Source organism: Cariama cristata, unplaced genomic scaffold, assembly GCF_000690535.1.
Source record: "Cariama cristata isolate BGI_N322 unplaced genomic scaffold, ASM69053v1 scaffold18796, whole genome shotgun sequence".
Taxonomy (NCBI): domain Eukaryota; kingdom Metazoa; phylum Chordata; class Aves; order Cariamiformes; family Cariamidae; genus Cariama; species Cariama cristata.
In genome coordinates, this window is record NW_009620642.1 from 23109 (window position 1) to 50156 (window position 27048).

General features: G+C 40.9%; 1 protein-coding gene across 1 annotated transcript; it reads right to left on the reverse strand.

Moving 5' to 3' along the window:
* Nucleotides 1-1430: 1430 nt before the first annotated feature.
* Nucleotides 1431-27048, reverse strand: LOC104162855 (clavesin-1; the record flags this gene model as incomplete). Its single annotated transcript, XM_009701684.1, has 2 exons — nucleotides 26660-27048; nucleotides 1431-1605 (listed from the first exon to the last, which is right to left on the reverse strand). Coding segments are annotated over exons 1-2 (564 nt in total), but the record flags the coding sequence as incomplete, so codon positions are not given.

A 27048-nucleotide genomic window follows, 5' to 3' on the forward strand; every position in this document is an offset into this window, starting at 1 on the left:
TCAGAAGTGCATAATTTGGACAGGCACAAGGACACCTTGCCGGAATTTGATTTCCTTATGAACGTCACTTAGCTTTATCTTCCTTCTGACTGGAGGGTTTTTTTGAACCACAGAATGTTATTCTGTGAAGGAAGGTTGATGAAGTGATAGTATCAGCAGGAGAAGATAAGGTATTGTCCTAGGGACTAATTGCACAGCTTGACTTGCTAATTTGTTAGAATAGATGAAAATTCCCTACAAAGGGGGACACAAGCTTAAAACTGCTGGTAGATTTTTCTACCTAATTCTTGAATAATAACACAAATCAGAGACAATTGTGATCTAATTGTAGACAATTTGTTAGTCAAAAAAATTGTTGAACAAATTGTTCTTTCTAGTACGTAAATTAAAGTTAAAATACACACACACCCGCCCGAGAAGATTATTCCTGAGATATTTATGAATGTTGGATATCTGAAAAGCACTAAAAATAAAATGGAAAAACAATGACTTACAAAATCTCTCCTTTTAAATACGTAGCTACATGAAACTTGGTCCTTAAGCAACCTGATCTAAGATTGAAGTCAGCCCTGCTTTGAGCAGGGAGTTGGACAAGGTGATCTCCAGAGGTCCTTTCAACCCAAGTAGTCCTTGGATTCTATTAAATGCCCATAATTAACAAGGTTGTGTCAGACTACTTCAAACCTAAAAATCCATCTCAGGTCTAACAGCAGAGATGGGCTCAGACTCTAGTGGAAAGGGCTGAATTCCCCTCTGAGCACCACAGCTTATCCTCAACCTCAGGTTGCCCCATTGGACCCCGACTGCGTTGTCCTCGCTTTCCACCCAACCCTGTAACAGCACAGGGTTTTGGTTTTAGCTCCTATTCATTTGCAAGCACCAAGTGGATGCGCAGCCCCTGAACAGTCTGAACCGTAACGGAACAGGATCCTGCGTGACAAATGAAGGCAGTCAGAATGAGGGCACAACAGGGAGCCTGTCCTCCCTCTTCCTCATTTCCCTCTGACTCAAACACATCCCTGTGAAGACGACAGCACGCTTCCATCTGCTGATGGAGCTGCTCTCTTCTCCTGCCACCCTCCCTCTGCCAACAGATGTGCTTGCATGAGGATGGCACACTCCAGAAGGCAGACGTTCCTGGATTTTAATCCCCCTAAATTCTCTGATAGATTAAACCTCAAATCTCTAACCCTCCTTCTTAATGCTGCAGTTAGTAACACACATATTGGTTACACTGATTTACAGCTGGAATAAAAGCGAAAGACAGTCAAAATTAAATGTCTGAAAATCAATCTCTGCTGCAAGTCGATGGGACACTAAAGAATTCTGGATTATTTTCTCCACCCTTCACTCTGCCCAGTGCCTGATGAGGCAAAAATCACTGTCAGCAGCAATAAATGTTGCAGGTACACATGATACCCTCCACCTACCTGTAACCCTTCAATGGCCAGTTTGAGGATAGACGGCGTAAGCTTGGAGGCTTGCTTGAAGGAGAAGTTGCTCCAATCTATAATTAGAATGAAGCCATTTATCTGAAGCTCCTGGTCTTCGATGAGCACTTCCAAGGACAGTAGGATAGCCCGAAGGATGTCTATGAAGGAGTTCCTAAAGCCAAAGCAGAAAAAAAAGAACAAAGGTTGCAGTTATCTTCAAACCTCAAGATACTTTGCTGTGGATGGGGCATGAATGAGGGACGGGGATTTATTCTGGTAGAATTCTTCTGAAGAGAGAGTTGTTTCAGAGGTGTCACTACAGACCTCCTGCTCTGAAACTCACATTCCTCTGCTTGGTGTGATAAGTCCTGCTCACTGGTGGATAAAATAAACCCTGAATGAAATCTTTTTTCCTTACAATAGATAGTAGCTAAGCTACTTTAGGAAAATATTTATCTGTGGTGAAATGAGATTCAAGCTATCAGTTTAAGCCCCTGCTCCTTTGGATATATTTTACCAGTTTTTTTGTTTGTTTTCATTTGGTTGGGGTTTTTTCCTCCTTTTTTTTTTTTTTTTTTTTTCTGTTATAAAGAGGAAAATCACAAAAGGAAATAAATCGGTACAATATTATTATAAATGGTACGGTTACAGCTAGGCTCCCTGGCTTCCTCCTTCAGTGGAGGGAATGATGCAAGGCTTTGCACAACAAAGTTTGACTGTTGCCTTATTTCTGCGAACCAAATGCAACATGAAAAATAGCTGCACCCACTCAAAATGGGAACTCGTTATTAATTAGCAGCTACCAACAGGCTGGCTGCAAGGCTTCCCTCAGCTCTGGGAGAATAATTAGAAACCTTGGAGGCCCTGAAGGAGATAGCAAGTGACAGAGAAAAAAAAATGTTGAAATGTTTTCTTTAATGTGAAAGTCTGTACTGAGAAGCCTGGGCCGCTCTCTAATTCCATCTCATGCATTTTACAAAAGCAAGAGTTGGACATTTTAATGACTTATTCCATATTTACACCTGAGTAAGCTGAATCAGGCCCTCTCCTCATCTTTCCTTCCTATTAAGATGATTTAGAAACAACAGATTCTTTTAGAGAGCAACCAGCAAGGAAAGCTTCAGAAAGCACAACTTAACCTTGCGTAAAATGAAATTGTGACATACTGCTGTAGAGGTCTGCTTTACCTCTGCATAATTCTCAAATTTTGCTGAGGCCTGAGGTCTGTTATAGGGAAGGTTCACACCATGTTCTCCCATGGAGATTTTCATTTAACCCTTTTCTGCTGTTTTCTTTAATTTAAAACAAGTCGTCTAAGCCTACAAGGGCGTTGTTTCAAATTCTACCTCGGAGAAAAAAAGCCTATGAGCAGTCAAAACAAACTTCTCTGCCATCAAGACCTCTGCCCCTGAACGGCAGCAACACATGATAAAGTTCTATAAGAAGTAAATGCTGAAGTGTTTTCTTATCCTTTCTCGTTTCTCTCAGCAGGATTCGAATGGAAATGTACATTCCTTCTCTAAAGACACAGTCCTTTGAAAAAGCTGTTTCTGAGCTGTGAGTTGCAAAAGTTAGAAGCTTCTCTGAAGTAGAATTGCTGAGGCGAGTTGCAATACATAGAGCCTAAAGGTATTTTACTCAGTTGCTGCTGGGTACCAGACCACCCCTCCCTCATTTGCAGCAACAGGACAACCCTGACTTTTTCAAATCCTATGGGGAAGCTGTGCTAAACAGACAAACGGAAGGAGTTCTTTTCTTAGCAGTGTAAGGTGGAGGCATACTGATTGGACTGGCAACCGACATTTGGTTTTAGTCTAAATTTATTTCAAAAAAACTGTGATAGGGTTATACTACCCACTGCCCAGCTGAAACAGGTGATGACTTTCAAGCAGTAGCATCAGATTACTAACCTTTCAGTGATGAAAAAAGCGAGTGCACCCCAAGACCATAGCTACTTAATATATCCTAGACTACTCTACCTCAGCATCCCTCTTCAAGGGGGTCAGCCTTCCACAAGAACTTCCCTGTGGAAGCTCCCAGAGCTGTGCAGTGGCTCCAAATGTGTCCTCACACACATGCCAACCTTCTCTACTCTCTTGTTGGCATCAACACAGCCTGATGTCATCATTCATGGATGGACTCTTCAGCTAGATTGGGGAAGACAGACTAATCCAGAGCTCAATTTGACCCCACATTGGCAAACCTTAAAATGAACCGAATACTTGTTATTACTGAAGGTGCGAAAACAGGGCCATATTGGGATAAGAAAAGATTTCATCCTTCATTTGTGGGAAGAAGTTTGCTTAATAGAACATCCAAACTGATATTAATGATCCTTCTACCTCTGGTGCTTTTAAAGGCTGTATAATGATTTCAGTGGGGCTGTGTGCAAAGAGTGCGTACAAATCCACTTAAACTCTAAATCACAATGAAACATTTCATTTGATTGAGTGCAAACTCTTCCTCTCAGACTCCGTGCTGAGGAATTCCAGTTGTTCTTTGAGTGTCTACATAAATTACCAGGTTATCAAGCAATTACTCACCTGTACTTCCCTGTACTTTACTATTTGCCTGGGAGATAGGGCACCCAGTTTTCTTAGTGTGGCTGTCCCCTGCCCAGATCCCTCCCCCCATATGTATTTGCAGTTTGAAGACACGGTGTAGGAAATAACTTAAAGTAACACAAAGAGGTTTTTCAGATGAGTGCAAGGAGACACGAAAGCAGCACACAAGTCCTCCAGGTGGGCTGTTTGCAGGCACGCTGATTTGTGAATGCAGGGTCTGGATAGAAATCAGACAGAGTGCCACTTGAGGCTGGAGCCCTCTGCTCCCTAATCTTGAGGCTTTGAGACAAACCATTCAGCTGTGTGACTGATTTGCATCCAAACCATTTTCTATACATGAACACAGAACCACTTTCTATTAGTCCATCTCTTTTGTTCCTTTGCTTAATGTTCCCTTCCCTCCTCCAACACCCCTCCCCAGTAGTTTAACCCTCTCACACACACAAAAAAAAGTGAAATAAATTACTATTACACAAAGGGGAAATGTGTAAGGTGCCGTAAGGATTCAGCGTGGAGCCTACTGAAGCGAGCCACTAATGAGTTACAAAAGATTTGCACAAGGCCCAGAAAGACAAAAAGGAGGAGGGAGGGAGAATGCCTATCCGCCTTGGCTGAATGGAGAGGTACCGCAAAAGAGGCTCTTCGAATATCCTTTGGAAAATGGGAAGTTAGCCCAACAGAAGCTAGTGGTAGGGAACAATAATGTAAAACAAAAATGAAGATGGTTTAGCTGAGGGATTTGGTGGGGAGATTAGCCAAAGGCATAACATGAAAATAAATAAGAAGAAATTACTTAATTATAAGAGGCGTAAGCAGGCTGTGAGAGAATCAAAAGGCTCAGTGGAGTACCAGGGTGCAATGGGAACAATTAAAGGGGATAAAGACATTGCAGGGAAATTAAATGATCTATTTGCATGTCTCTGCCACCAGTCATTTTGAAGAGATACATGGATAATAAAGCTGAGGGACTGTTGGAAAGGAAGGGGTCAAATAAGACATGCTGCAAGAAAGTGATACATTTTGGAGAAGATAGCATCCGTAAAGGTTTTTGACATTACTGTCTCTGAACAGTTAACCACAGGCTCTGTTTTAGGCATGCCAGTGACATTAATTGGATTATTCAGATGGTTAAAAGCATGAATGTACACAAGTACTGGCAGTTGAAGCCATTAAGACTGTCTGGTAGTAAGCAAAACCAAACTGTCACTAAAAATCCGGACCGTCCCACAAGACAGCAGACCAACAAAGTTTGGACCACTGTCATTATCTTGGCAGATGCGAACAACTCAACTTAACATCCCTAAGTTAGTATGCGGTAAGAGCCTCTCTCCTGTAATACTTAAAAAGTGACCAAAGTTGAATAACATTTAGCAATCTGCAAACATGGCATAGATACAAATCAGGTAAGAGACCACATCTTGCTTTGTTCCCTCCCCACACAGTAAATCACCAACGGAGAGCAGAAATGAACACTTAGCTTCTAGTGGGAGAAGAGCTGGCACGGCTCTGCAAGGAGAATTCCCACTGGGAGTAAGGCACGGAAGAGGAAGCAGAAAGAAGCAGGATCTGAAAAATACCTTCAAGTTGCCCCAAACTGTTTGAGCTAATCAAAGCTGAAGAAGCTGCCTGCACCTCGAATCCTGTGTTCAGTTTTGGGCCCCTCACTACAAGAAAGCCCTTGAGGTGCTGGAGCGAGTCCAGAGAAGGGCAACGAAGGTGGTGAAGGGTCTGGAGCACAAGTCTGATGGGGAGCGGCTGAGGGAGCTGGGGGGGTTTGGTCTGGAGAAGAGGAGGCTGAGGGGAGACCTGATCGCTCTCTACAACGACCTGACAGGAGGGTGTAGCAAGGTGGGGGTTGGCCTCTTCTCCCAAGTAACCAGTGACAGGACAAGACGAAACGACCTCAAGTTGCACCAGGGGAGGTTTAGATTGGCTATTAGGAAGAATTTCTTCACCCAAAGGGTTGTCAAGCACTGGAAGATGCTGCCCAGACAGGTGGTGGAGTCACCATCCCTGGAGGTATTTAAAAGCCATGTAGACGTGGTGCTTAGGGATATGGTTTAGCGGTGGGCTTGGCAGTGCTAGGTTTATGATTGGACTTCATGGTCTTAAGGGTCTTTTCCAACCTAAATGATTCTATGATTCTGTGGTTCTATGAAAGGCTTAGAAAGGGAGATGTGAATAACACAGCAGATCAATGCTGGTGGAGGAGGGAGAACCCAGGAAGGAGCGTTTGCAATTGTTCCAACACACAGCCAAGGTATGCTGTTCATGGAAAAGCCCTTGGAATCCAGTCAGCATTGGGTTTTGAACCTGTGTTCATAAATCATATGAAGTCATTTATTTCAGCAGATTAAATTCTCCTTTCCACTCATGAAGTATTGATAAGAAAGCCCCAACTTCCGTTAATATGTTCTTAGAAAACATCTGGGTTTTTTAATGCATGTTTTTATTTTAGAAATTTCAGGCTCACCTCTGCTGAAAAAAGCACTGGAAATTACTGACAGACAGTCCTTGGGGATTCGTGTCTTGATTCACACTCATGCTCATGAGTAGCTACCCTGCCTCTCTGGCATCAGAGGGAAATGGCAGTCAGTCCAACCACTGCAAGACCTGATCTTCACGTTTTATGACCTTTTGCTGATGAAAGGCCCCTCATATGAACCCTGCACAATGCAGGGCAGCCCTTGGCTGAAAAATAACCAGGAAGAATAACTGCAAAATGAAGGATCGTGAATAAACACGGTGACTCACTTGACTAATCCTACAGCAGAGAAGATGAACAGTCAAACAGAGGAGCTCATAGCTGATTCATCCGCTGAAAAGGCCGTGTCTCTCTCATCTGTCTGAGGTCTGCGTACCGTGTATGTGCGCAGAGATTAGCAAGGCTTGTCTGTGATTCACAGAGAAAACGGGTTGCATTCACAGCAAATGTTCACAACAAATATTTTGACCAGCCGTAGGTAACTTTCTTCATAGAACAATTCAAAGCCATTTAAACTCGTAAGCCCCAAAGATATGAATAATTCACTAGCATGCAAACTAGAGCAATCCTTACACAACAATATGAGATTTTTTTCTTACTTTGTAAGGTACCAACCCCTTCTTTGTCATGCCCAAATTACAGATTTTTTAAATTTCTCTGTAGAGCCAGGATATATGCACATAAAACTCCTACTGACTACAACACAGGTTGCATTAAGTTAACGTCATAACTCCAAATTATTCTTCTGTCACACCCAGCCTAGCTATCTTTGGTTGTTGCAGTATGTCAGCTTCAGACAGGCATCTCTCCTGTTTTGTAAGGAAAAGATAGCGACTTTTTTCCCCACAGCATCTGTGTAAGTCTATAAATAATATTCCCAAGTAACTTTACAACCAGGATAACAGACTGGGTAGATAAGTGTACTGATTTTTTTACTTCAGAAGTACTTAGTCCAACAATGCACTGCATACAAAGAATAGCGTGGACTAAGCTGAGACCTGAACTGTATTTAACTACATTAGAAATCCATCGCTTAGCTTATAACTGAACGGAGGCCAATCACCCACAGATATCTGGCCGGCTTTGAATAAAAAAACTCGGAAAGCCTCTGCCATTGCCAGGGAAGAGGAAATGTACCAGCCTGCAGAAAGAAACTGCATCCATTTATTCTTTTGTCATGCAAAAATTGCCTCTCAGTGGCTTTCTTAAAGATATAAAAATATTCCCCTTGTTACGTTTCTGCTGGAGGTTCTTCTATATAGAAGTGTTATGAGGTTTTTTGCTGTCACTTTCCACTTCAGTTGAACTCCATAGCAACCAATAGCTCCTGAATTACACGCTCCACATTCAAGTCTGTGTTACGAATCTCCTCCTACACACACTCATTCATACCGTGGGCACCCTTACCAAACAAATACTTTGTCCCTGACGTTAACACAGCTGTGCAACGACCCTTTCTTATGTGTAATTTGCCTGAAAAACAGGGACTTTGGCAGCCCCTGTGCTTGGGGAGGTACGGTGCGCTTTAGACCCCTGGTAGGACCAGTTTCCACCAGAGACCTACACTGGAGTGGGGAGGCGATGCCTGCTCTTCCCTTTATCTCAGCCCAGGGACGTGTCACACCATCCACCAGCAGGGAATCAGTCCAAGATAAAGCATAAAAATTGTTACACTCCAGAGAGTTCGAAAAAAAAACCAACCCTCCCTGAGCTCTCCAGAGACTTGATTGCAAACGGAGCAGGCAATAGATTGCAACCCATCACGGCGCAAGCTCGGTGCTGGCTCACAAGGAGTCCATGTGGGTGCAGGAGGGCAACCCAGCGATCGGTGAAGCCCCTCAGGAGGGATGTGCAGCTCTGCTTTGCGGCCTGCTGCTGAAAGGAAAGGCCAGAATTGAATCTCAGATGCGATATGACTGTTCCTCTGGCTGTGGATCTGTTTTACTCCTTCAGGAGTGAAGTATTTCCGAGCTGCACACTGGTGATATCCTTGCCTTTTTAGTACCCAGAGCAATGTCGCACTTGCACACTGTGTGAATTTCTCTGTGGAGAAGGACTAAGTGACAATCACCGGCAGTGTGTTATGATACTGTGGAAATTATTAAAAGCCCTACTCTACAACCCCTCAATGCAATCAATAAATCAATTCTGCGGAGCGACTGCAGTAATTTGCGTGGATAGTCCCAAATGCAGCTGCGAGGAGCATGGGGAAGATGGGCAAAGGGTACCTTCCAGCATGAGCACTGTCGGGGGTCTGTGGTGGTTCCAGGTTAGTGGTCACCACGGTTAGAAATCTAGGAGATGACATGTGGGAACAGGCTCAGGATACTGTCTGAGAGTTAGCTTTTAATCTCCTATCGTGACCTTATTGTGATACTGTTGCCTCAAAGCACAGCTGTAGTAATAACGAACAAAACAAATGCTGGCACATGAATGGTTTATGGTTAGAAGCCTTAGGATTGATGACCTCTGTTGTTTTATTTTATTCTGTGTGATTGCATAGCCTTTTCTTATTCACTCTTGGCACTGCAATCCATCCTTGCATCACGCTGAGCTATTTGTTCAATTTCTTGCATCATTGTGTGCCACAAGTTAATTTTTCATTACAGAAAGGGAAAGGATTTTCTTTTGAACATTATGAAGCTACTATTTAATCACAGAAAACAATTATACAGCTCCTTTGTTCTGTTATTAGAAGAAGGTACAAATGGCAGCACCGGTTCCGTCTCCCTGCTGTCACGTTTTCTTTATGCGGTTGCACTGTTATCTCCTCTAGCTATATCTCCACTGCATCTTCAACATTGTTCCATTTGAAACAGCCCTGGACTTTTTGCTCCCTCCTGATGTGATTACCTCACTTGTTCATAACCCTCATGAATTCCTTTCATTGCTCTTCTTTTTGCTAATATTCACTAACCTACACAACTTTCCGTTTACTTTTTGTCACATCACCAGTTACCCCACCAATATCTGCCATAAGAATAATCCTGCTGGGCATTATGATAACATAATTTTACCACTTACAAGTCCTACTCTCTGCCTGAAGTATCAGGGCCACTTTTACCTGCAAGGTAAGAATTCACCTGTGTATTTAATAACTTTTCTGAAAAGACTTTAAAACAAACTTCACAGGAATATTTTTTATTAGCTAACTAAATGGTGTATTTGCATATTTTACCTTACACAATTCTAACAAAATTATCTAATTGTCCCTTTGGTTGCTACCAGCCATTCTTCCAGCAGACCTCAATGATGACTAGATCAAATAGTAAAGTTAAAGTTAAAACGTAAAGTTAAAATCAAATAACTGCTCACCAATGCATGCATTCTGAGAGTGCTGAGTTCAGAACTACAAAAGTCATATTATCACTCATGGATATTCAAACAGCACCTGGTTACTCACACAGCACACATCGATCCAGAAAGCTTTGAAAAATGGCTGGGAGTTCATTCAGAAACTCACTTTTCTCTATATTTGTTGGAAAGTTTAACTGTCCAGCTGAGAAGCAGACTCCTTCTGTGTGGTTGAAATTTCAGCAATGGATTTTCAGCTGGTAATCATAAGCTGACAATGAACCCAAAAGGTATGCATGAAGTCACCTCTTCCCTTCTAGTACCTAGTCTGAAATCTCTATGAAGCTCTAAGGTCAGAGGAGAAATTCCGTCCATCTGAATCTCAGGTTTTTAGAGCCACAGATAGTGTGCAATCGGTGTGCTCGGCAGATGAGAGTCAAAACTTGCCTGTGAAAGCAGCCCATATTTTGAAAAAGATTCTGCTGAGGGGTCCCCTTTTGTGTGTATGGAGTTACGGAAAGTACACTCGATTCTACAGGCTGAAAAAAAGTCAGAAAAAACATAGGAAAACCGGACACTTAAGTGAGCGCAGATTGTCAGGAGCAGATTGCACCAGGCTCAAGAAATGACCATCTATCCCGTAGGAAGGGCAGAGCTGAGCCGATCGTGGTGAAAAGCCGCAGCAAACTGAGACCGAGTTATGGGTAGTGCTCTGTACATGAAATTCCAGGCACTGTGCATGAAGGTGACCGTTGTGCAGTATTACGCCCCTAGCAAAAGCATAACATGAAGAAGAAAAAGAAAAATACAGCATCCCAGTGGACTTTATTAAGTCAGTGTGACATTCCCCTTGGCCTCTGTGAAAAGAACGCGCACACAGACTGTTGCAGACCCCGTAGCCGTAGCACATCTAGAAATGGTTCACATGAAGCTGGTGGAAAACGGTGTAGTAGCCTATCTTCATTGGCAAGATCATCCTGTGGTAGTAACGTATATCTTCACATACAGATTTATAAAGTAGTTTTGGTATCACCAGATGGTATAATAGAGAGATAGAGAGATCATGGGTTTTTTCTCCTTTTAGGAGGAATGAAAGAGAAATGTAGAGCACATATGGGTAGTGAGCAGCAATGGCACCAATGCAAACAGAAATAATTTGCAAAGAAAGCAATCAGAAACATCACAGTCTCTAGACTTACAACCTCTCTCCAGTAAAAATGGTATTTTAACTACCATAATATAGAGAATAATATAAAAATAATGATGTTATTAAAAAGCTTGGAGAAACTCAGCAGTCCCTATGCCTGTCTGATGAGGAGCATATTAGGGTTTTGCTGGAACAGCAAGAGCAGACTGATGAAGCCGTGTGGGATGTCATCACCAAAGGCAAATAATCAAAGCTGAATCTCCTCAGGGATATTGGGTAAGAGATTATCAAGACATGAGAAGAAGTGGCAAAAAATAGAAACGCAACTATATATTAATAAACACCTAAAATGGCTATTAAATCAGGCAAATAAGCATATAACTATGCTTATGCCTGAACTTAAATCCGGGCAGTGAAAGTGGCAGATGTTAAAAAGTTGTACAAAACTGATGTCAATCACAAAAAGGGTTATAAATTATTTTAGTTGGAGCACTTCAGGGCTAGTAAAAGACAGACACGAAAATATTCTAATCATTTCTTATAAGCAAATGAAAAGATGTGTCAAGCATTATACATCAAAGAGGTTTCCCACTGGAACAATAGCCAACTTTGATATAGCTGACAAGATGGAGGAACTTGATATTATTGATGTAGAAAAGATCATTGGGGAACTCAAAACAGATTCTATGAAGATTCCTAAGACAGTAGTCTAGGAAAAATTAACTACAGATGTCTTCAGAAACAACAACGAAGAAAAGCTGCTATAATGATTTAACTGAGTAGGGGAGGAGGACCAGCAAAAAATGAACCTGCGTAGATTTTGGAAATAGAGAAGACCTTTAAAAATGTACAGGATCATAGTGCTGTCAGACACAGAGAAACTGCTTTGCACAGTTACGCTGAAAGGCATATGCAGTGCCAGGAAGAAATTCTTCCCGGTGAGGGTGGTGAGGCAGTGGCAGAGGTTGCCCAGAGAAGCTGTGGCTGCCCCATCCCTGGAAGTGTCCAAGGCCAGGTTGGATGGGGCTGTGAGCAACCTGGTCTGGTGGGAGGTGTCCCTGCCCATGGTAGGGGGGTTGGAACTGGGTGGTCTTTAAAGTCTCTTCCAACCAAACGGTTCTAATGATTCTATGGTTCATGAAGCTCAGTTAAAATGAGCAGTTTTCACCCTAGCCACTTTTGAGTGAATCATATGTCATACAACTTCACTGAAGAAAGTGAAGGAGTGAATAGCAATAATCATTCCCCCTAAGAAAGCAGATTTCTTTTCCCCCCACATATCCACTGAAAGTGTAAACAAAGCCATATATGTAAAAGACTCCAGACTTTATAGAATCTTTAAAGATAAAAATGTGATGCGATCCAATCAACAATGAGGACTCTGCTCAAAAGTTACCAGTGGAATTAGAAAAAGGTATGTCTTCTTACTTACATTCTCCAGGCTTGTCTCAAACTTCATTGGGTATCAGACCCCTCGTGTGGAAAAGAGCTGTGGGGGATCTGGATTCCACGGACACATGACTCCCTAGTATGTCAATCAATGAATTTTTTAAGTAGCTAATAGAAAACAAAAGTTACAGAAGACACCATTAGTCTGAATCATACCACATTGCAGTGGAAACCTTAGGAATTTAATTCTATAGGCAGTATGAATGACAACTGCTTCTGTAATGACTCCAGTGAGCGAGGCAATTGCTCCTTTTGAAGGGGAATTACCGAATGCAGAAATCAAGTCTCATCAGCATTTTACTACGTAGCATTACTAGCCTTTGACTAAGTGTATTTTCGTATGGATGACCGTAATGGAGCAAAAGAGGTCTGCCTAACGGAAGATGAAAACCTTTTTCTGTGGATTTTATTACCACTTATGCAGAATAGGTTGGGTAAGAGGAACAAAAAATGTTCAGATCTAGAGACAGCCACAAGCACCTGATGCTTTGCAAGTGAGTAAGTGAGAATTCCTGGGATGTACGGGGTTTCTTTGACAAAACAAGTCTTTTTTTTTTTTTTTTTGTTGGCCTTGAAGATGCAAAATATGGTTTTCTGAGAGAATGGCAAGACAACGGGAAAAAAGGTGAGCCTAGAAGGACTCCCCTGAAATTTTTCCAAAGCAGTATCCTGAACAAATTAATGCGACTGGCCCAGCTCATTTAGAAATACAGCAGTGTTTAGACTGGCTTTCTCAAAACAGATGAGGTAATTATGGAACCAAAATATTAAAATGCAGGCTGCAAATCAAAAATTAGAATCTACCAGGACTATAGTTGTTCTCAAAATGTCCCCTGTGCAGGATCAGTGGACAAAATAGGTCATAATCAATTTTTTAAGTATGGTTTCAGAAACCATAATCACAAAGGGAAAAAATAAGCGTATTTTAAAACTCTAACACCAATACTTCATAATTTCTGACTATTTCAATTTCTGTGAATGCAGTGGCTTGGTACATAATTTCCCTATTAAAAAAAAAAAAAAGAAAGAAAGAATAGGTAATCTACCTGAAACATTTAATCAGTGCTTTACTTGTATTTCATCATCAGGATTTGAAACCTGAAATTTCTGAAATAAACTCTGCCTTTTAATCAAGATTGCTAATTCCATGTTCTAGCAGCCTGAAGGCTTTTTCCTGGATGGGACGAGGTGGATGGTTGTGTCACATACTGACATCACTATTGTGTAACAGCTGTTTGAGTACAGATCCCAAAGGTGGCAGAAATAGAACTGTGGAGCCTTGTATCGAATATATGGTAACGGAGAAAGGAAGCCCAGCCTGGTTATTCCTTATTCCTCTGAAGCCAGTACCATTCTGTGGTAGATGCCAGCAATTCCCAGTAGGGTACAGACTGATGTTGCAGGTGTGGTGTGGTGCTTGCCTTGGAATACTAAAGTTATGTCATTGTTTTGGCAGACTATCAAATTTGCTCCGGAATTGCCAGTGAAAAACAATCCAAGTGGTTTATAATTGATTAAAATTCAGATGAGCTGACAACAGAATTTCATGTGAATTGCAATGTTAGGGATTCTGAAATAAAAGCTTCATTAATTTCTTGTTACCGAAGTTATCAGCAACCTCCTAAATCACCCTAACCTCTGTACAATAGAGTATATTTATATGTGTGGATGTTTAGTCTCTGCCTTCTGGCAACCATTCTTATTAGAAGTGTGAAAAGATTATTTTGAATTAATTATATTAGCTTCACATTATCAATGTAACTGTTTCAGGGGGAAAGGGCTGCGTTTTAGGTTTCTAAACAACTGGAAAATGTACATTGATAATGTAATGATTTATAGCCTTCTATTTCTGTTTGTATTGTTTTTTGTGAAGCTAATATAATTAATTCAAAATAATCTTTTCACACTTCTAATAAGAATTCTGACATAGTCCATACAGAGAATTACTGAAGAAATTTGATTAATTGAAGTCACTACTCATCACCACTCATTCAATTATGAATAATTGCTCATGGAGCAACATATGTAACAATTAAGTACGGAAAATAATAGACAAAATTTTTGTGCTTTTGAACTCAATGCACTACGATGTCCTGCCGGACTCCACGTTGGTATTTGCAGGAGGCGGCTCTGGAACCAGATAGTTGCAAGGACCGTGATCTTTACTTCAAACACAAGCAGCAGTGATCACTGAAATAAAGATACAGGCAGCAGGGAGGCCCTGTTTTGTCAAAAGTCAGCCAAAAAGAGGCAGAAAAAGGATCAGCAGACACTGCCACAGCACGTCTGGTTACATGGCCTCGAGAAAAATGCCAAAAGGAAAACTTCAGTATTAGAGGTAAATGTGGAAGTCTTGAACAAATAAATCACTCTTTGTTCTTTACTTCCTCTAGTTTTCTGGAGAACAGTTGCATGCAGTCGTTGGTATGAGCTTGTTTACAAAGAAATACCTGAATTTTTAATCTATTCCTTCCCATAAAAAAGCTTTATAAAAACAGGAAACCACAATTAATTTCCCTTGAGATATAATTGGTTTGATGTTAAGAAAGTAAGGGATTGGGTGTTACCATGAACATGTTATGCTTTATTGGAATAGCTGCAACTTGAAGTCTTTTTAAAAATTAGCAAACCCTACTTTTCAGGAGATGGCATTGGAGATGCTTGCACCATAACAGGGAAGATGTGGTTTTTGGAAATTTAATGTATAAAAGCTATAATGTTGTATCATGGGATGACTTGTTAAAATTGCAGGGTTTGTTACTACTACATCAGGTGTTCTTTTTTGTCTGTTATTGTTTCACAGTTTAGACTGTATTGAAAGGGGAAAGTTATGCAGGGAAAGTCCATTCCTATAGATCTAAGCACAGTCTTACGACACATGTGTTACAACAGCAGAATTCATTTGCTTAAAAGCAACTGTAGTACATACTTCTCTTTACTCTAGCCAATGTTTTGACTTCACAAAAATGTTACTAAAAAGGTCTTATGGCAATATCAGAGAAAAACTACAAGTAATCAAGTCTTTGCAAGAGGAATCCTAACATGTTGCAGTTACTTTCACCCACGAAAATACATGGAAAGCAGAGTGAATCCAGGGACTCTGCAGTTTTTCCCTCTGATCCAGCAGAACTCTTTACCACTCCATTCCCCTGCATTCAGTTGACTTAGCTTTGGTTAATATTTTGCAGTTTTAGTATTAACCAACAGTGGTTAACAAGTAAGTGCACTGGTTTCATTTCTGCAGAAGTGTATTAAACCATAAGATACTTAAGCAAATGTCTAATGTAAAGCATATGAATAGTCTCAGTGCTGCATTTTGTCTCCATAATTGCATTTGTTGGGTTGCTCACGTGCCTGTGAGTATACGCATTGCTGAATCAGATGTTATGAAAAAGAATTATCTTTGTCTTCTTGCTCTTTGGAAATGCATGAACCCTTTAACGTACATGCTTTTGAAAGAATTAGATAAGGAGGTCCCCTGGCTTCAACCATGCATTCTTCTAATTCATAGTTTCATGAAAGTCGGAAAATAGACTTTTAGTACAGCTGTTCTGATCTAGTCATGTGTACTACTACTATTAAGGGCCCCACAACATGAATGTAGGCATGAACCAGGCCGTTTTTCATTCCAGAGGTAGGAAAGCACATGACAGAGTACAGCGCTGGTGCAGTGGGACCTTGCGGGAGCAGGAGGTTGATGAAGACCTTCCTCCCCTCCGCCCGGCCCCAGCACTTCACCCCTCCTCTCTGCCACTCCCCTGGTCCCGGCCAGAGCCTCTCCTCAGAGGACACAGCTAATTGAGGAGCTGAGCTATAAATCACACCTGCTTCATGATGCTGGGCACTTCTTCCAGCATAACTATTTCCATTTTTTCCCTTTGTTTCATTTTCTGTCATACTGCCATGCTCACACTGGAGCAATTTACCACCTATAGAAGTAAGCCTTGCCCACAGATTGTGTGCCCTCCTTAACAATGACACTGGAACACCATAAAATATCAAAACTGTCCACTTTCAAATATAATTGAGGCATAAAACATCCAGCATGTGTTCAGAATCCCAGATGGGAAAATTGCTTTTACACAGCATTTCTTATATACAAGATAGTCCGTTGGACTTTTAGATACCAGAGCTTACTGATATAATGTTTATGTTCTTAGATTGCAAGATATCTTAAAGCACCTTCTGAGTTTATCCTCCTCAGAGGCTTTCGACAAAGCGAAATTAATCCTAGAAACGGGATAGGAAGTTACCTGACAGCATCTCTTACATCTCCTGCACTGCATCAGCATAATGCTCCTAGTTTCTCTCTGGCTTCTTCAGTAAAAAATCCGGAGATGAGGAGTCCACAGAGTGCCTCAGTTACCTGCTCATGTCCTGAACTAGCTTAATCATTCCAAAATATGTTCTAACTTTTGGAAATCTAATTCTGCTTAAGATTCCTTCGTTTGCTTTCATTCTGTATTCCCATCCCCAAGGAAATGGGGAACTTTTCACTACCAACTTTTAATAAGGTGAACTTTCATATATAGGAAGATTCAGATCCCATGTCTTACTGTCCTCAACTTTTATTACATTGTCATATTTTGCAGACTTCTTGTTTTACTGTTCTTTTCTTGACTTAGCTCAAATTTGTCCCTCGTGCTAGTACCTGTGTTACAGGTCAGTTGAGGTGAGTGAAGGTGAGTAACTACTGCTCTCCTGCAGACAACATTCCTGTAATACAGCTCAGGGACATTGCTTCCTCAATGGTATCACCTTGCTGTGTCATTCCATTTGTCGTCCATCCTTTACCCCCAAATCCTTTTGTGCCCAGTCAGTATTTTCTCCATTAACTAACCATGAATATCTTAACTAACAAACCAAGAGGTGAGAAGACCCCAGTAGAGACAAACGTGTCAGCCAGTAATGGCAGGTACGTCTGGTGTCCCACAAGGCTCCTCGGTTTTTAACATGGAGTCTACATCTGATATGCCTCTTTTTGAAGTAAACCCCCAAATGACCCTGAATTACTTTTAAATGAATCATATAAAATATTCTCTGAAAGAAAGTGAAGGTACATGAACCTGTGTATACATTTTAGCAGAGAATAATAGTAAGATGCTGGGAAAAGGAAAGGCATTCCTTGGCAGCTACAGCGTACGCAAATTGCCATTGTCCCCGGACTTGCAAAGCTCTTTCATTCAAACAGAGCTGAAGGTTTTATCGGAGTGAAACTGGATTTAAATTGCAGTAGCCACCTAAAAGTTGCTTATATGTAAATGAGAACCGAAGAAATGGAAAGATTTCCTACTGTCTCTCCCTAGGTCAGAGTTTATGCCTCCTTTTTAATCTCAGCTTTCAAATGAATATCGCAGTGCATTTGGAAGCAGGATTTTTCAGCAGTCTCTTTCTCTTTCAATATAAATCACATTTCTCCTTTTGTACTTTCACAACAGCCAGGTAGGATTATCCCTGGGAAAACAAGGCAATGTATTCTTATTCAGAAACCTCGGAAAGTGAGAACAGCTTAGAGGATCATAGGTCCAAGACAACAGGAGAAGATGAAGATGCCTTAGATGAGGTTATTGCACTCTGATGTGGATTTTCCTGGTCAGAAATACCTGTACAAAAGAAATTCTCTGTGCTAACACATACCCTAGCATTCTGAAGAGGTATAGGCACCACATATACCCTGTAGATTGATCTGTGCGTACTTAATACACATGACTGGCGTCTCTTGGATTTGCTGTGGAAGGAAGCCAGAAGGAAGGAAAGAGTGAAAGGTTTAGGACTGGCAAGGGGAGTGCATGTTCCTGATCACACAGTAGCAGTGGCTTTGTTCTTGTTACCACTTTTTTTCACCTTTATTACTTCATTCATATCTGAATGTACAGAATTAATTCGTCTACTGATGTGGTGTAAAACCAGAGGAGCTGAAATTCTGACTTTGTGGAAGGGAGCACAGGATGATCTATGGGAAAGAACAAGGAAGCTGTGGGGATGGCTTCTAACTGGATCTCAATGAAGAAAACCATATTGGTCTAAAAAGGTAGAAAAAAAAGTCTTGAGCTTCCCGCCTTGTTAATTCAGACCATCAGCTGCATGTCTTGTAAAGTATGTGAGAGTACATGTCTTGTAAAGTACACGTGAGAGTGGTTCTACTGGATCAGACCAAAGGTTCCTCTGGCCCCAAATCCTCGCTGTGACAGTGGCCAGCAGCAGGTCCCTAACAAGGTGTTTGATACACAGCAGGCTGGCAAGGTTAAAATAGAAAACATGCTGATTTGCCTCTGAAAAGTAAATGTTTCTTCTTACGTATATTGATACATCAACTCCAAAAATATCGTATTCAGTAGCTTAGAATCTTACCTTTTCAATCAAATCCAGAATTTTGGCCCTCTACAGATGTATTATGGGGTATTATACAAATAATCCATATGCATTCTTCAAATAGACTGTTATTGATCATACAGCATCATAACGTTTCTTGGAGCTGTGATTTATACTGCATATATGAAAGATAACTGGCACCGCGTGTGTTAATGCATGCACAGACATGTGGCATCCACTGCGTGTCTGCAGTGGAGAAGTGGAAATGTGATACCACCTTTCAGTAAAGAAAGAGCACCAATGAAGAGATTTATATATTACCTTTCCCTTAAAAATTAATCTTTACTGATGCAAGTTTGCTCAGCATGGGCAGAAAACAGGCAGTGATATAGGAAATAGTTCCAGCAGCAGGCTAAGTGGCTGGCGTTGCCCTCTGTCCCCTGCTCCAAATGGATCCTCCAGGAAGTTTTCAGAGCTAAGATTATCATGGTCTGGGAGCAAGGGACAGTTGCTTTTTACTGCCTCTGTGGTTGCTGCACTTATTAAAAATAAAAACTGAAAGAGTGCAATCAGAATTTAAGATGAAAATTTCCTCTTCCTCAAGGAGCGATTCCATTTTCTTCTCTTTAGGAATCAAGTCTCCAGTCATGGCATATTAATTATGATGCTCCACCTGTTTCATTGGCTTACCCATGTCAAAAGAAGCAAAAGATCTTGTACAGAAGAGCTTTAATGATTCCATTTTTAGGCTGGTTTATTGGAATGTCTTTACTCCTCCATCCTTTCTGCTGGCCTCTATCTTTTGTCTGCTCTGTTAAATTTTTAGGTGTTTGCACCGCTTCTTCCCTCACATTATCAAGAGCATCCCTGAGATACATGGTCAGGGCACTCTCAACCATGGGAGCTATCTCCCTCATCCTCCAGCCTCACCACAGTCAACAAGCACCCTGAAGCAGGGTGACAGTGGTGGCAGGGTAGAATTGACCCCAATGTGTTGTTCAGTCGTTTCATTGAGCTCAGCACCCCTCACACCATGCACATCCTCACCGAATTCATGCTGTCTGCTGTAACTCCTCTGGGATCCCCCAGCCTGCTAACGGCACCAGCTCCTAAGCATCCCTTGTGCTGCACTGAGGGTGCTGGAAGTGGAGGATGCTCAGCACCTATCAAGGTGAGGGGAAAAAAAGTGACTATTTTTATGTAAAATGTAATTGATACAGAGGCTCAGAGTTCAGAGGAAAAACTGCAAAATAAATCATGGCCTGGGGAAATAATATATCAAGAAAGTATTAGAATTTAAAAATGTATTTAAGGATTCCAGCTCAATATCTCCACTCTTTTCTGATGTTTCTACTGCACATAACCTATTAAATAGCTAGTCAGAGAATTGCAGGTTTTTTTTCCTCCCTGGCTCTTTGCAGGCTGGTCCTGCTGCAATCCATGAATTTGCCTTAGTTCCCATTAATTAGATTGGCAAGTTAGAAACTGCACAGAATATTAGATATTTAGAAAACTTGATTTAAGAAATGCTCTGACAAAAAATATTCTGATCTCTTCCTACAAAGTCTCACCTCAAAAACCTCCTGTTTATAAGAGCATTCGTTCATGGTTGCCAGCTGTTCCCAAAGGTCAAAGGGACAAAGAGCCAAGTGGGATGTCATACTGTTTGCCTTCCTACTATTCCGTTGCTATAGCTCTGCTATAAGGTTCTGTCGCAGAACCCAGCTGGAAGGATGACATTCAGAGCCCACGCAGGAGTTCCAGGGAGAAGGGACAAGTGCTATCCCAACCGTAGGTAGTTTCTCTTTTCTGCCACTCAGACATAAACCCTCACACAAAATTTGAGTCTTTTGAGTCAGCCTGGGAAGGAAGAGTGTGTGCGCATGTGTGCGTATGTGCCTGTCATGTACGTGCCTTTGACTGTGCGTATTTTTCTTAATCAGCTGTCCTTCTCTCGGGTTTATAAACCTTGGGGATTGGATTTGGTTTCTTCTCTCCACAGGAGGGAGGTGGCACAGAGCCGCTTTCTGCTCTGCCCTTTCCCCCCAGGGCAGCTCCAGCAATTGCCCATCTCACCCACGGGCCCTATCCTGCACAGCTCTTCCGCCAGCCCTCAGCCCCATCCAGGCACTTCCCTCTCGATGTGTTTGATTGCCTTACCCCCTTCACTGATTTTTTTTCCCTTTCAGTCAGCCTTCTCTTGTTCTTCAACATATGCTTCATAACTTTCCCAGCTGCTGTTTTTCTTTCTCTTTTTCAGACATTTTCTTTCTCTTCTTTGATTTCCTTCTCAGCCTTACCCAGGACTGTCATTTGTGTATGTCATCCTTCTGGCATTCATAGGACTACAACTGCCTTCCCAAACGCAGCTTCCATAATCAATGGTACTAACCGAACTAAGTTGCCGCCTCCAAGCAAATTAAAACATTTCAAGACAGAGCTCCTTTTCGTCTTCTTTGTCCAACATTTAATTTGCACATCTGTTACTCCTCAAAATGAGTATTCTGCTTATGTCACGTTTCCTTCCTCCGCTACCCTGAACTCTGCTACCTTTTCAGACTAGCTCAGTAATGTAATAATGTAATATGAATTATTTTTTAATACAACGTGCTTCTAGGCTATTTATTGGTCAATGCAATGCTTGAACCACAACCTCGGTCTGCATTACTGAAAGCGTCTCCAAACGCATACACACAACCTCCTAATCAAACCCGAAGACTTGCTGTGTAAAAATCATTCCAGCGTTAGGGCTGGCCGTATTTCAGCTGTAATCTCCCACAATAAACAGCTATGGGGCTGAGTTATTGCCACAGTTTGCCTGTAACTATAAATCAGTCTCAACAGATGTTTATTCCTTCATATTCTATTAAGCATCTGAGATTATCCTTGAAATATATTGGAATAATCAGCATTTGAGACATATTCATTTATACCAACAGGATCTGCTGATGATAATATCCTTGTAATTACACCACTATGAGCATTCTCAGCAAGGACATCATTTTTCTATCATGGTCCTTTAAAATATTTATAGCTGTTGGTTTACCATTATGTCAGAGTATTTCCTTACCCTTTAGCATATCTCAATACACTTTCCAACAGAATAGTGAGTATCTGGTATTAGAGATTCTTTGGTTAATAAAAGAGAATTTATGGCTAGCACCTGACTTGGGAATATGTGTTGCAAACAAAGCAGTGGTTTTTTCCATCTGACTGACTTACAGAATTTTTGGAGCTATGTGACAGCTTCTAAGACAACAGTCCAGACAAGAAGATGGAAATTAATTACCATTTTACTGCAAAAGACAACAGGCAACCTTCTGCCCCCCTACCCCAAGACCCTATTTGCAGAGGATCATCATTGGATATAGTCCTTCTGCTGGTTCTCTACACAGAAATAAATTGGAATCTGGCTGAACAACCTTGAAGGAAACATCTTTACTCGGAAGATCAGTGAACACTTTCTGCTGAATTACTTCTTCACCCAAACCCCCATCTCCCCACTGTACAAGCAGGAGATATTAGACCTAGGATATATTAGGGTATGTTAAACCAGTAGGAGACCTAGGAAGAGCTGGGGTAGTTCATGAAGGCGTTCCTCAACCCAACAGCCAAAAAGGCGCTCTTCTCTCACTTCTTTAAAAGCTTCAGTTTCACTCAAGGTGTATCAGAAGAGTGAGGGCTAAGGTTTGGTGAGACTGAGCAGATGAAAAAGTGTGAGAAAGAAAGAGTATTCATAATCCAGCACATGGTGTATTTTTTTTTTATGTGAAAACTTGGTTCAGGACTCATCAAAACTGCGCGTTTTTATGTAAGCATGTATTTGTTTTACAAACTGGGATTTTTTTTATGATGCAAATTATTTAATTAAAAAAGTTCCTCATAAGATCAGTTTGACATCCTGCTCTGTCTTTATTACTCCATTATATCCATTTAAGGACAAGGTGCTCTGTAAGTGATGGTGTATGTGAAGTCTTTGTGGTTTTACATGAGTTCACACCTTGTAGTCGGATTATTCTGCACCTCTGAGGCCTGAGCTCTGATCAACGTGAATGATGTCCTTCCCCTGCGTGGACTCTCTAGTGTACAGTGATATAGCTCAACATTTTTCCTCTCCCTCAGTGTGGAACTAATCTGATCTCTTTCTTTTCTATCCATCTGCTCATTTTCACTTATTCAATACCTCTGAAGTTTTCTGTTCTGTATCGTATGTGATTAACATTAACTAACAGATTCAAAATATACTGTGCAGGACCTAGAGAGAAAGTGATGACATCATCTTTAAGAAACCTGCCTAAAAATAGAGCAAAATGGAACCAATGCAGCATGTGCTAACTGAATGAAACCCTGGCACCATGATAGAGCTCAGCTAGTGATTTGGCAATAAGAATTATCATTCCTTGTGGTTTTTGCTAGTCATCAAGGAGGTTTTGGTCAAAATAATAATCGTTATATTTTTCAATGTTGTGGAAGCAAAAATAAAATTCTTGTCAGTGAACTTTGCAAATGTCACAAAACCCGTGCAATGATAATTGATGAGGAGGACAGGTTTAGCTCTGCAGAAAAGCGTGAATCACATGCTAGACTGTGCCCACATTATGGATGAGAATGTATGACACACTTATCAGTGGTGTTTGTATTTTAGGAAACAGTAACTTGGAAGCAGGTTTGAGCTGAACATGAGCTCAAAATGTGATAGAGTAGCTAAGAAAACAGTGACAATCTTGTGTCTAAAAGGAGGGAACTATGGAATAGCAGAGATGGTGTTATCACATGATGGTTTATCAGTGAAGTTTTGCATTCAGTTCATCCATCTGCACATTAGCAGCATCGCTAAAATGGCAGGAAAGGCCCAGAAAAGAATGATGAAGAGTATTAGCAACCTGGAAAATCTTTCTAATTCTGAGAGTACAGAATTTCAATCTATTTAAGCTTTGGCAGCATAAATATATTGCAAGACATTAAGCTAGTGCAATACTTTACAGAACATTATCTTTGCTGTGCTGACTGCCCACAAATATGTTCTTTACCTTGTGGAAAACACGAGGTTGTTTTGTCCTCAAGGAAAAGTGGGTTAGCTGTTTTACATTCACCATGGTTAAAAGTGAACACAAGAACAACTGCTGTAGAGTAGCTAATGTACTATCTTCTTGTTGCCTCACAGTAACTCACCCTCCAGTGCCGCATCCTCAGTGAATTCAAAAGTAGGTTAAAAGATGACATGGTCGGGACACACAAGTACAAACATGGGAAGCTGTCATATTTTTGTGGTCCCTTTAAACTAACACAATCCAGCAGCTGGAAGTTGAAGCTGAAAATATTGAGACTGAAACTTAAAACCTAGTTTTCTAGAGATCTATCTCTTACATTCTTGAAGATGAAATTACAAATGCTTCTAAAAGCTCACATAGAAGTTTTATCTTTGATACAGGGAAGCCCTTAAAAAAATCTTGGATCTGATTTGTCCAAGCAGTCACATTACACAAATAAAGACTTTTCTTTTTGAAAATCAATATATTTGTAAGACCAAAAAGTTTTGAGGCTGCTTCTGCCTCCTTGACGTGTAATCCCCACAGCCACCATACTCCCAGGAGTATAAATGGTAAGAACGTCTGAACTGAAAATCAGTTTATGGATTATAGCTACGTTGATTTTAAATGATCCTTTATAAATTATGATTTCCTTATACATCATCCCTTATAAATTACGATTTACTCATACAGAAGATACAGCCAGCTGCAAATGAGGTTAAAGTTAGGAAAGGCATGCTGAAGGCTCAGCTCTTACTCTTGCTTGTCAGCATCACAGCATCATATGAATGGACTGCGCTAGCATTCACCTGAAATGTGAATTTATAACCACCTTGCCATCACTGAAGACACGCCAATAGAAAGGTTGCCCAAGGTACATGTATGTAAGATACACATAATGCCTGTTTGTCTGAGGGTTTTTTTTGTGAAATATATACAAATATATTATAACCTGTTGTCAATAACCTGCTTCCCTGCTGCTCAATAGGATATTGCACTCATAATGTCCTCTTCCTTAACACTTGATGCCTTCAGACAGTAAAAAAGGAAGAGGTCATCTCTCTATTTACTTACAGCCCAAATCCTGTCCCCAATCCCGATAAAAGCCCACAGAAATGACACTTCTTGTCATTTGAATCCAAAGAGGAGTTGAGCTTCAGTGGCTGAACAAAGATAAAATTTGCACTTGGTTTTTAATTTCATGGAGGAGCTTTAGGAAAGTATATCCTACACTACTTGCCTCAGCCTTTCCTCTTGGAAGGTTAACATTACATTTTCAGAAACAAAGTATCTTGCATGCAAGATCACTTTGCTTTTTGCGCACACACACATGGACACATGTGCACAGATGCATATTAAAGGACTTGCAGAAAATTTGAGCCAAAATCTGACAGGAGTCAATGTTCTGTCAAAATCTCATTGCAGGAGCCTTGGACAGCCACACTCACAGGTTTCCAAGAGCAGGACCTGATGTACGAGGTTAATCAGTCAGAAGGATTCATTTTGTTGAGGGATCAGAAACCCAAAGCTGGCTCTATATAATACCTAAATCCCTTAATGCAACCAGCAGAGCCACAGTGCTTCTGTCCTCTAAAGCTGATACTTTCTACGAATTCAGGATACCTGTTCATTCCTCTTTATTTCCAGGCCAATTGCTAAGGGAAGGGTTTAGTGGTTGGAAGAAAGGCAAGCTCACAGTTCAGAAAGACGGCAGATCAGCTGCTGGCCCCTTTGTAGTCAGTAGGACTTCTACCACTGGTTTCAGTGCGAGATTTCACCAAATACTTTAGCATATGTAAAGTTGTATTTCTGTAACTTTTTCGGTAGATTTATTTACGAGATCTCTACATGCAGAGGAAAATCAGAAATGCTTCTGAACTCTGTTTTCACATGGAGGTGAAAGATTTTCCCAGAAAATAACAAACATGAAAAATTGCAGACGTATGTGTATTATTCATTAACAATTTCTATAATGTAAATTCAAAGCTCCAACCTATTGACTCCTAAGGATGAGATACTTTCATGGACAACTTTAGATTGTGCCAAGACAAAATCCTGCCTGAAACTCATCAGAACTTATGATACTCAAAACCTGAATCTGAATTTTGTTCTTTGATCTGATTTTTATCAAAAATCAGCAGAACACATGGGAATCCTACAGTTGATTACATTTCTCCATCTCACCATGAAGGCAGGGAAAATGGAATGGAATGACTTCTGATGGAGGGGACATCATGTTCCTGGACTAGCCCCTTTTCTCTTCAAATAGGTAGTGAAAGCTGACTAATCACATTAACATTTAAGGACATCATTTGATACTGGGAGATACCGTTGTTCATACTATTCTGTAAAGAAATGACCTGAATAGGAAATAAGTTTTTCATGAATTTCCCATTTATCAGACTAACAAGCATACACTAACCAGTGTGTGTAGAAATTATGATACAGTTTGTGGAAATCTCATAACATAGGCTGTAATTCCTGAAATGGTTAAAACAAAAAAAAAAAAGGATCTGTTAAGAAGTCTGGAGACAGGATAAATATCGTCAGTTCCTTCTGCACCAGAATTGCTATGAGAACCCCCATATGTTTTGCGACGTTTGCTTTCTGTCAACCTGTTCAGCTAGTCTGTGATATTACTGAAGGAACTACAGAATAGGTATTAATGTATTTGTAGCAGACACTATCTGGTTAAAAACTGTAAATACTTACAGAAAAAGCTATGGGCTATTTATTTGACACACCAATATGCCCTTATCTCTCAATGGTGTTACGTCTGAAGAATGAGAGGTGATCAGATCAGACCAAAGTTTTAGTGAAATGGACTCACGGTTACAAAATATTTTACGGAAAATGGCCTTGCTGCTTCAAGTACGGTCACAAATATTCAGTTACAAGTTGAGTGTAAGTGTATGTAAAAAGATAAGGACACTATCTACATTTACCTACTCTGATCCCAGTTGGCTGCAAAAAGCAGAAGAATCTTCCTGCCACAATGGTCGCGATTTTCCAGCACCCCCGGGAACCCATCTGTCAGAGCCCGTTTGATTCCTGGGTCATCAGCCTTGAAGTTTTTGAACATATCCAGATTTAATTGGCGGTACTGGAAGTACTGAGCCAGCAGTCTGAACGCCTCAGTTTGGTGAAACTTTCTGGCTCGGAGAAATCTCAAGATGAAGGCATCATCTGTACGTAAAAACCCAATGTCAGGCCTCGTGATGATCATGTCCCTGACTTGCTGGATATCCTGATGCAGAATGTCTGGGTTTTCATTCAGTTCCAGGCGGGCTTTCTCTATAGTCTCTGGACTAAGTCCAGCTTGTAAGTGGGTCAT